Source organism: Gavialis gangeticus, unplaced genomic scaffold (genome assembly GCF_001723915.1).
Source record: "Gavialis gangeticus isolate Ggan-Ray unplaced genomic scaffold, GavGan_comp1, whole genome shotgun sequence".
Lineage (NCBI taxonomy): Eukaryota > Metazoa > Chordata > Crocodylia > Gavialidae > Gavialis > Gavialis gangeticus.
The window spans coordinates 6098601-6109628 of NW_017729022.1; the positions used below are offsets into that span (position 1 = coordinate 6098601).

General features: G+C 39.2%; 1 protein-coding gene across 2 annotated transcripts in view; it reads left to right on the forward strand.

Moving 5' to 3' along the window:
* Positions 1 to 11028, forward strand: part of DOCK4 (dedicator of cytokinesis 4) — a 483151-nt gene that overhangs the window by 257294 nt on the left and 214829 nt on the right. For both annotated transcript variants that reach the window (XM_019514562.1, XM_019514563.1), the window contains exon 12: positions 3271 to 3359. In XM_019514562.1, the coding sequence (XP_019370107.1) occupies positions 3271 to 3359 (89 nt within the window). The remainder of the gene's footprint in view (positions 1 to 3270; positions 3360 to 11028) is intronic.

Here is an 11028-nt window from a genome sequence, read left to right on the forward strand (position 1 = left end):
GAGCAGATAATTAAACTTAGAAAATGTCAGCACAAAAGGTGCAAGTACTAGAAAGTTTTGAAAGGTACTGAAAAAGGGTTATTAGTATAGAAATACTTCTGCAACCCTAATTATAGTAGCTGCTGCTCTTGCCACAGTAGTTAAGCCTTTAAATAAAATTACACCAAAGCGCTCATGAAACTGTGTGAAAATTAGGGAAATAAAGATACGACTAAAATTTGAGTTTGAAAAATAATCTTGAGTATAAGAGAGCTTGGTTTATAGTAATTAACTTATTAATACATGACAGTGGTTTTAATTTTTGTGCCAATTGAAACAGAATATATTTCTTGAAAATAAAAATTGCATCCTTCCTAGTCTCCTGATCTGAAAAGGTTTTAAAACTTTCTCTTTTTTTCTTTTGGTATATTTTACAAGTGCCTGGATAACTCCACTCTCAGCTCTCATAAAATCAAAGGTCCAGATCCATAATTGGACATGCCTATTTGATTTTTGCAGATTCCTTTTAAAGTCAGCCGGGGTTTAGGAGTTCACTTTGAAGAGTCTTCAGAGAGTTGGAGCCATAATTATAAAACACTAAAATCAGTCTCACCAGTCATAACAAACTCACTATGAAATATTGAGCAATATTTATTAGGAATTGATTATTGTGCTGTGAAATAGTAACAAGCAAATTAAGTCCCCCTTTTTCCCCTAGTGCTTTCACACATGCTTAATTTTATTCACACAAGTAGTCAGTGGGACTACCCATGTGTTCAACAAGATAGGTGTAGGCAAATTTTTACAGCCTCATGGTTGCTTTTTTTGTCTCAGTAATATAAAGAAACAGAATGTTTGGAACCTTCTGTTACAACCTACAGGTTAAAATAAATACACCTTCCTATTTGTTCACAGAATTAATGCACTTTCAAAATGTATATTTTTGTGTTTAAGCATATGTCATGTCTTTATGCCTCTGTCTGCCTCATTATAACAAAAAGCAGTGCTTTTCAGGTCTTGCTGAAATGTCTCGCTATATCCAAATGGTAAATGGGTACTTCTATAATTCCTGGAAAAAAGCAGGCAGAGTAATCACTTATATGTAATGAAACAAAACAATTACATAACTGGAACAGCAAAAAGAAGTATAAAAGGTTAACAAGGCAGTTACTACAGGAGACTGGAAAATCAAAAAATTCACTCCAAATGTTATTATTTTAAGTGAATGGGTTTATTAAATAGCAGATGAGATTTTGGCTTATAGTAGATTGGAAGAAAGTTCAATTTCCTAGATGCAGTGACACAGAACATATAACTCTCTGTTGACCTTGGGCTCAAGATGTTAAGAAATATTCTGTGGCATGATCTGTTCCAAGGGTATAACATTGAGATACGGTAGCCATGCACGTTAGGGACACCTGTACCATTCGGGATTAGTACTTGAGTTTTGATGATACTTAAGTCTTTAATAGGCGTACTGTACCCACTGTGCTGACTTACCACCTTTGGAAGCAGTGGTACTGAAGGCAATTCACGGTGGTGGTGGGAAGGTGGGTTTAGTTTAATTTGACTTTAATTTCTTGGCAGACTAGTTTAAAGTGTTCTGCTGGATGCCATAGTGTTAAATATATATATATCATCCATTACATTCTGCTTTTGGAGTCTTTTGGTGACGGAAAAAAGTGGCCTCAGACCTGCAAATTTGGTGGATTTGATAGAATGACTAATTTGAATCTAAATAATGATACAGAGATTGGTCATGCTCAGGTAGTAGCATTCTAATACTTTTAATTAAAAGCCATTGAAAACATTGTAATTTGGAGTTTGTGGTGAGAGCTTTTGCATTTACCATGCAGTGTAATTTGCTCTATAATGGCTACCTCCTATAGGTAACTGCCTATTTTAAATAACCATCTTAATGTCTTAGCGCACAGGTTTGTTTGCCTTTTAATTAAAGAACACCTTTCTTTAACATCCTGTTTCCACCCTCTGCGTTGATAGAGGCTAGACGCACATAACAGTCGAACTATTTCAAAATGTCACTGATTGGGAACTTGGGGTGAAACTGAGCACCCAGCCCAGCATGGCTTGCAGTGGGCTAGTGTTGGGGAAGTGCTTGCACTCCTGCTTTGGGAGTCCCAGAGGGTGGGTGACCTGTGGCTGGGAGCCATCACTTTTCTGCTTTCTCTTGTTTCCTCAACATGAGCTCAGTAGACTTGAATAGCTTGCAGATGGCCAAAGTCTGCACTTCCCCTTCCTAGGGAAGAAGGTGAGGGTCTTCGGCTGAGTAGAGAGTGAGGACACAGCTGGTCATTAGGAAGATAGCTGTTATTGAACAAGTAGTGCAAGAAAGCTTGTTGATTAAAATGTACCAACAGAAGAGCAAAAAGCAGGTAATAACTTCTGGCTACTTACCAGAGTGGCCAGCTACAGCACTGGGGGAGGAAGGAAAAGCAATACAGTACAGGATGCATGGAGGACTGACCAGACCAGTGTCACAGAACTCTTGGTGTCCGGACATATCACTGAAGTAGTTCAAAAGAATACTTAATTTTCCAGATACACTTTTGAACTGTTCCCGGTGACTTTGAATCAGGATAGCAGGCTTGTATGTCTGTCTGCTTCAGGTTTAGCCTGTATTCAAATCATTCAAAGTGTTATGTGTGTCCATGTCCTGCCTTTTGTTCCTTTTTCAGTGGTCATAAGTAGGGATCTCCAGAATTTTTGTTGGGAGTGTGGGGCATGGGAGCTTCTTTAATCTTGGAGTTTTCCATACACACTCCCTTGCTCACTGCTTGCCACCTGGTCTTGATGAACGGGAGGCAAAAACCACTGTGGTTTTAACCTCCCAGCCGTCAGATGCAAGCAGCAAGTGATGGGGGAAACTCCAGGATTAAAGAAGCCACAGCACCATGCACTTCTGGTGAAAATTCCAGAGATCCCTAGCCATAGGTTTCACTTTAAATTAGAGCCAAAGTAGAAATGTATATAGCTGAGTAACTTGGCATCAGCTGTCTTTGGTTATCCCCTCTAATCCCTTTCTCTCACAAAGTCCCATGCAAAACAAGAATTCCCACTGTGCTATTCTCGGTAAGTGAGTATGAGCATTGTCATACTACCTCCCCTCAGCCCACATTGTGGCAAGTGTTGGCCCATTGGTTTAGATACATCTCAAAGAGCTATTAGTTTGGTGAACAAAGATTTCTTTGAAAAGGCCTGTTAAGTTTGTTACAGCAGTTCTGATAAATATGAGTTCTCATTTCAGATTTAAGAACGTTACTATTTTCATAGGTGCAACACAGAGAGTGACTGGTATCAGATCCATGAAAACATCATCAAAAAGCTAAATGCTCGTTACAACCTGACAGGCTCCAATGCTGGTGAGTATGATGTGTTCCAGAAAATTATGTTGTATTCTTTATGTGGTGTAAAAGATGTTAAGAAACTAAATCTTTCTACGAGAGAACCATTTTTGCTATTACATTTCCATAAACCAAGAATGAGTACTTTTTAACTGTTGTATTTATAGCAACACACTTAAATAGTGCCACAGTACGTGCACATCTTCCCTTTCCAGTGCAGCTTAGCTAAAATCATATCACCAAATATTTACTTTTATTCTGAAGAGTGCCACACAGCTGTTAAGTCCTGCTTAAAATCAAGTCTCAAGGTAGATGGTGTAATAGTCACATGTAACACTAGATCATCAGCTGATGTAAATGGGTGTATATCTAACTGGCAATATTGCCTGGTCAAATACACGGCTGCTTTTGCATTATAAGTAACCAACTATTAAAATTCTACAGCAAGTTTAAGGGAGGGAGCATGGGGCCCCCACCTTGTTTTTAGTACTTCCTACTGTCCAGGTCAAAAAGATGCATATTGTTCTTATTTTAGAAGCTATCGCTATGGCTGTGTAGCCAGCAATGCTAAACCAAAACCTTCATCAAAATGGGTAACGTCTTAGTTTGTCAATGAGCAGCTATTTACATTTGAAGTCAGATTCCGCTAACAGCTGAGGGTAGGAATATCTATTCAGTTGATGTAGAAATTACTGGCACCACCTATTGGTAGAAACTGTTGAACTGAAATGTAATGTAGTCTGATTTTTGGCTATGTAAATTTGGAGGGCAGTTATTTCTTGATCTTTTAATTATTTCATTCTGAAAAGTATATAAATATAGGACAAGGAATATGAACTGCTACACACCTTCTGAAACATGATTAGGTATTGAACACAGCTATAAGTGGGTAGGTTTAGCTATGGTTTCCTACTGCTCTGGCTGGTATTTGGAAAACTCTCAGAAATTTTTACCGTAGTGTCAGATTGACCAGGGACCGACAGGGCTTTTTTTGCCTTATTCTCAAGTCAGGCATAGGGAGTGGTGCTGTTCTTAGGATCAATCATCTGAGCATTTATTAACCCAATGAATTCCTTACCACTGCAGTAGCCAAAGCATTGGCAACACCCTTATCTCCCCATGATCTTTACATGTGTCATGTTCTAGGGTTTTTTTATGAAGTGCATTGTAGCTGTGCTGTGTGTGTGTGAGGGGATGGAGTGGATGATCTTTTGGACCCTTTGGATAAATGGTTGTCTGCAAATATAGGGGACTGGAGTCAGTGGCCCAGGAACCTTGGTGCTCTTTCACCTCTATGTTTATTATTTTAGCCAAAACTTAATGGCTCAAGCTCTCTCAGTGCCTTTTAAATCTTTGAATACAATGCGTATAAGGGAAAACCCTAAAACATTCCTCACTGAATAAAATTTTACGTATAAATGTACTTGAAATTACATTTGTAATATTAGACGTTGTGCCAGAAACAACACCTGTTATTAAGATTGTCTCTCACTTTCCATTTTAAACACCTGCCTTCTGTTGGTTATAATTTTGCTATGCTTTATTCATTATGACTGATGTCTTTTATGCTTACTCTCTGCCTGTCTCAGCTTCTTTGAAGTGAAGATGATTCAAGAATTATTAGTGGGAAATGGCTATTTTTGCCAGGGTTAAAAAAAATACAGCAGCCCTTCAAGCGTTTCTAGTGGCCCTGTATTTTGGAGTGAGAATTTGAAATGAATTAAAGAGATGGACATGAGGCTGAGGGAGTGAAAATCCCCTGGGAATTGGACATGGTAGAAGCTTCTGAAAATAACCTGATACAAGTATAGCTTGTTTAGATGGGCTTTCCTTCCAGGTTCCACTTGTATTGATCATGACTCAACTTCCCCAAGCTCCTTCCAAATATAATTCACAAAGGTTATGTCTGCACTGCTTGTGTTGATCTTGTGAGGACAGATGCTCCTAAACGTGTTCTGCCCATCTGCTGCTCTTCTCACTTCCCAAACTTTAAAATATAGTACAGTCAGTCCCCAGACTTACGACACAATTGGTTCCTGAAAACCACATCTTAAATCAAAACATTGTAACTCGGAACCGATTTTCCCATAGGAAACAATGTTAGAAATGGGAGATTGGTTCCTGAACCAACACCCGATACCTTTTTTCACCAAAAATAATCTAGAATTTTGTAGTCAGTAAATTATAGATGAGTAATATAGCTACATTAGTGTATGTATATTGTAAATAGCAATCATATTGATTTGGAAGGACTTCTTTGAGGTGACTTTGCTGGACTTTTTGAAGGGTTCTTAGCTGGAGTCTTCTCAGGAGTCTTGACTGTAGGTTTTTCTGGAGTCTTGTCTGCTTTCTTAAAGAAAGTGCCCAAGAAAGTTTGACAGATGTTCTCCAGGGAGATGGGCAACACAGAAAACTTGTTTGCTGGCATGGCGTCACGTTGGATCAAGTGTTGTAAAGTCAAAACTGACATCAGAAAGTTGAAACGGGTGTCAATTTATAAACATTGTAAGTGTAAAACGTTGTAACTTGAAATGTTGTAAGTCAAGGACCACCTGTAGTGTCTCTGACCACTCTCCAGCATGCCAAGGACAGAGGTCATGAAGGAAGCTGTATTAGGGGACTCCCACAGCATGGCATCACTACCACAGTTCCAGGTTTCATGTTTGTGTGAGCAGGAGCAGGTGGGCAAGCGATGCTCACGAGAATTCCTCCGGAGCACTACTGAAGTACCGTAGAAGTTTACCAAGTCTGTTCTTGACTCCCATACATACTACTTATTGCTTCTACGTACCATATTTTCTTACATCCACACACCTCACTTCTTTTTTTGAAAGCAAAATATAGAAAAAATATTTTCCCAGAGTCCTAGCCAAAAGCTGACTATATGCAGCAGCTCACTGGCCCTCAGATAGCTTTCTGGCTGCTTCAGGCAAAAGCTTCAGCCCTTTCAAAAGCTTATGGCTACTCATCTGCCTGCTCACCTGAAGAGAAGTGGCAGCCATTTAGGAAAGCATCTCCATGCTTCAGTTTCAGCAAAGAAAAGCAGCTTTCCTGCTTAAGGTATGCACCTCAATTTTGGAGGGCTGATTTTTGGGAAAAGGGGACATATGGCATGCAAATAAATGTGGTAGTAGGTTGAGCTAAAATTCTGAATGAGCAGTCAGATATTGTCCACTGTGCCTTAAAGTAAGGTACAACAGAGGCCACCACAAATACCACTCTCTGCTCTTCTACTGATTGATATTATAATTCTGTGCACTATAAAACTCTTATAGTGAACAAGGCATCTTAGCCCTACTCTAGGTGAGCGGAAGATACAGTTCATATCTTTGTTCAGGCTTCTATTATGACAATTGTCATCTGTTTAGTCAGACTGCCTTTAAGAATGCTTGTGGCAAAACTGTGCTCACAGCTGTGCTGCGTAACCACCAACCATTACTCTATTAGCTCAAGCAGTGAGAGAAGCCTGCAGAGTCCTGGATTCTACCCTGCTAATCATGCAGTGTTAATACTGTTCCCTAGGATAGAATTGCTGGGTTTATTTTTCAAATTCTTATTTTAAAAATGGGATTTGGGTGCCAAACTCTCATTGACTTTTAAGGGAAGGTAAGGGCACATACATTCTTTTCTTTTTTTAACCTATGAATCTCTTCCCAAAAATCTTCAGTTAATTACAAGATCTTATACAATTTGTTTTAAAAAGATACCTGCTTCACTCTGTGCACAGGATAGATGTTTAACTATGACCCATCCTGTCATATCATATCCTATGATATATCACAGGTACAGACAACCTTCATCTCAATGTTTCTAACTTTTGAGTGCTTGACTTCGCAACCACGATATTTCTTTAATGTTCATTTTCCTTTTTTTATATTTTGGTATTGGCAAATCAAATATTGGTCCAGAAGTATCCCTATGGCTTCTTTGAAGCTAATGAAATTACACAAGGGATTAATTTGGTCCGGTGTTTCTAGCCTCAAGGAATTTAAAATTTCAGTCAGATTGATTTAAGTAAAAATGACAGAACTTTTAATAGGGTGGATCAAAGAGGCTCAGATTGGTGGTATAGAGAGCAGTGGGGAATACACAGAAGGACATTCTGATTTTTGAGAAGCTAGAGAATGTGAATGAAAAGTAAAGAAAATATTATTATTATATTATTTCTAGTACCTCTGTTAATTAACATCAAGAGTACAAGTATCTGAGCTAGCTTAAATAACTTTGTGGCACTGTGTGGATTTGTCACATTTTGTCATTGCTTTTAGGAGTGTATTTTCTATTGCACTATGCTAGATACACTATTATCTACTACTGCACTCTAATCATATTATTGCAAGTTATGCATAACAGCTAGCTGACATGACTTCAGATACTTTATTACAGTGTGGATGTTATTCCCATAGTACACATACTGACTTGTTTTCTTATTTTATTTTAGATCAGTTTTGCTAATAACTTAATTAGATAAAAAAAATTAAATAGGTGGCAAATTTATGTTTAATTATATTCAAATCCTTGATGCTTTTATTCCAGCTTGATAATCTAGGCATAATATTGTGGCCAATCATATCATCTTTATTCAATTGAGTAGTCACCTCAATTTAAATGGAACTACATGCATGAATAAGGGTTGAAGGATCGGGTCTTTTATTTTGATACAGTACCTTCGGTGAGAAGGATTACTGTGAATGCCAAGGAACTGTGGTTTTATCAGACAACATAATTCAGAATCAAAGTCCTTATTCTCTACAATTCCAAGGGATAATTGTATTCCTGATCATACTTTATCCCTGTAAAGAATCCTTTATATAATCCTAATCATGTGTCTTGTACCTCCCTGGACACCTTTGAGGAAAAGTGGTTTTCTCTTTAAAGACATAATCTAAAGTGTATTTAGGGAAGAGGGGAGAACTGAAATGTTTAATATAACAAGACATAAAATTATCATTTAAAAAAATGATTTGGTATCACGGTACAAGCAACTTATTTTCCTCCTGTAAAACAGATCATGTTCCCTTCCTAAAAAATAATATGACTTAGTTTTAAATATCTTGGTATCCTAATAGATTTTTGGTAAGCTTGAATACTCTTCATTATACAATTTTTATTGTGAATGTATTTTAAATAACAAGGGTATTTGGTTAACAGACCTGTGTAATTGGTGATCATTTGAATTTTGAAAAATGATGGGAGGATCAAAGCAAGACAGGGAGCACTGTTGTTCAAGCAGTATGGATGTGAGAGATTGATGGAGGTTTGAGAGAGGACACATTTCAAGCAATAATGTTATTCTTAGTAGAGTATTGAGTAGCTGCATAATAAATGATGAAAATTGTTTTTAAGTCACACTTATGAAATTAATTCCTCTGCAGTTGCTTAGCAGCAAGAGAAAAGCATTTGTTAAAGTATTGCCAATGTGTTCAAATAGTTTTGCTGACACCTTATGGAAAATGATGTTGTTGCACTGGTATATGTGGAATTCAGTACATATCCCATATCTTCAGTCATTCTATATCAGAAAGTTTGAGTGGCATGTTCTAAATCCTCACCCTTGGAGTCTGATGTCTATAGGGGGTGGCAACTTATGCCTCTAGAGCCAGATCATCAACCCCTGATTGCCAACCCCTTTGTTATATTTATCAAAGCAAGATAAAATTGGTGTAGTAAATAACCCTCACATATTTCTTCTTCATCATCATCATTATTGTTGCCACTGTTGAACCAAAACAATAATGCATCTTTCTGTTGTGTAACAACAGTAGACTCATTACTCCTGCAGCTGAAAAGTTAACTGTACCTTAATGGTTGACTCACTGTTGTTTTGTAAAGAAGAGATGAAGCGATGTAGTAAGAAGCTTTTTGATTTTTTTAGTGATAGATGCCTCATGGACATGAACACAGTTCTTTATTTTATGCTTTTGAATTGGTGAAAGCACAAGTTCTGCTTATTAAGTGGCATGCATAGACCAAGTCCATAGCCATGGTTTCCTTTCAAAAGTGGGCAAAAAAATGGTTTTGGAAACTAGAATTTCCCTTAAGCCAAGGGATCATTTCAACCAAAAGATATTTTTACTCCACTCACTTCTGTCTACCATTTTTGTAGAAACTCTTTTTATGATGAACTGTAAAGGGACAGAAATTTTCAAAAAATTGAAACCTGTTTAAATTTGCTGACGATACCAAAATTTGAGGTGAGTTGAGCACACCAGTAGGGAGGGAAAGACTGCAGCAAGACCTGGATAGGTTACAGGGGTGGGCTAACAAAAACAGGATGCGTTTCAATACTGACAAGTGCAGGGTGCTGCACTTGGGCAGTAGTAACCAGCAGCACACTTATAAGTTGGGAAACTCCCTTCTTGAGAGCATGGAGGCAGAAAGGGATCTTGGAGTCATTATTGACTCCAAGATGAACATGGGCCAACAATGCAAGGTCACGGTCGGCAGGGCTAACCAGACCTTGTCGTGTATCCACAGGTGCATCTCAAGTAGGGCCAAGGAGGTGATCCTCCCCCTCTATGCAACACTGGTCAGGCCACAGCTGGAGTACTGTGTCCAGTTCTGTGCGCCCCACTTCAGGAGGGATGTGGACAACATTGAGAGGGTCCAGAGGAGGGCCACCCGCATGATCCGGGGACAACAGGGCAGACCCTACAATGAGAGACTGCGGGACCTGAACCTGTTCAGCCTTCACAAGAGAAGGCTGAGGGGGGACCTGGTGACCATCTATAAACTCACTAGGGGGGACCAGAAGGGTTTGGGAGAGACCTTGTTTCCCCTAGCACCCCCTGGCATAACAAGGAATAGCGGCCACAAGTTGTTGGAGAGTAGGTTTAGATTAGACATCCGTAAGAACTACTTCACTGTCAGGGCGGCTAGGATCTGGAACCAACTTCCAAGGGAAGTGGTGCTGGCTCCTACCCTGGGGGTCTTTAAGAAGAGGCTTGATGCCTACCTGGCTGGAGTCATTTGAGCCGAGTTTTTCTCCTGCCCAGGCAGGGGGTAAGACTTGAAGATCTACAAGGTCCCTTCTGACCCTACTTCTATGATTCTATGAAAAATGTTATGAAAAGCACAGAGAAGTAAATAGAAAGAGAGAGCAGCCCATGTTTTGCTGGTGAGGACACTCAGTTGGAACATGGAAGCCTCTAGTTCAAGTCCATACTCTGTATGATTGAGCAAGGACTTGACTGTAGGTCTTCCAAATTTGTGCCCAGACCACCACCATATTAGTTGTTCTTGCATAAGGCTCGCGCTCTCTCAAGAGATTGTACACAGGATATTTTCATGGAAAGTTTCATTTTCACAAATAGGCCTCTTTTAAAAAATTGTCAAAAAAATCCGGACCTCTTTTAGTGAATGGGCAGTTTTTCCTTCCTCAAACTTGTTATTTTTCTCCTTCTCCAAGAAAAAGAGAAATCCAGATAAAGAAAGATACACTGAAGTGCTCTGGGTTAGAATACAGGGTAGTTGAGGGGAAAGGGACTTGACGGTGTGGGTCAAGAGACCACCCAACCAAGGGGAAGAGCTAGTCTGGGAATTCTTAAGTCAGCTCACGGAGGTAGTTAGGTCAAAAGACGCGGTCATCATGGTGACCTGAACTTTCCAGACATCTTCAGGGAAGAGCAGTCAGCCAGGTCTGACCGCTCACGTGGGTTCCTAGCCAAAATGCAGGACCTCCATCTAA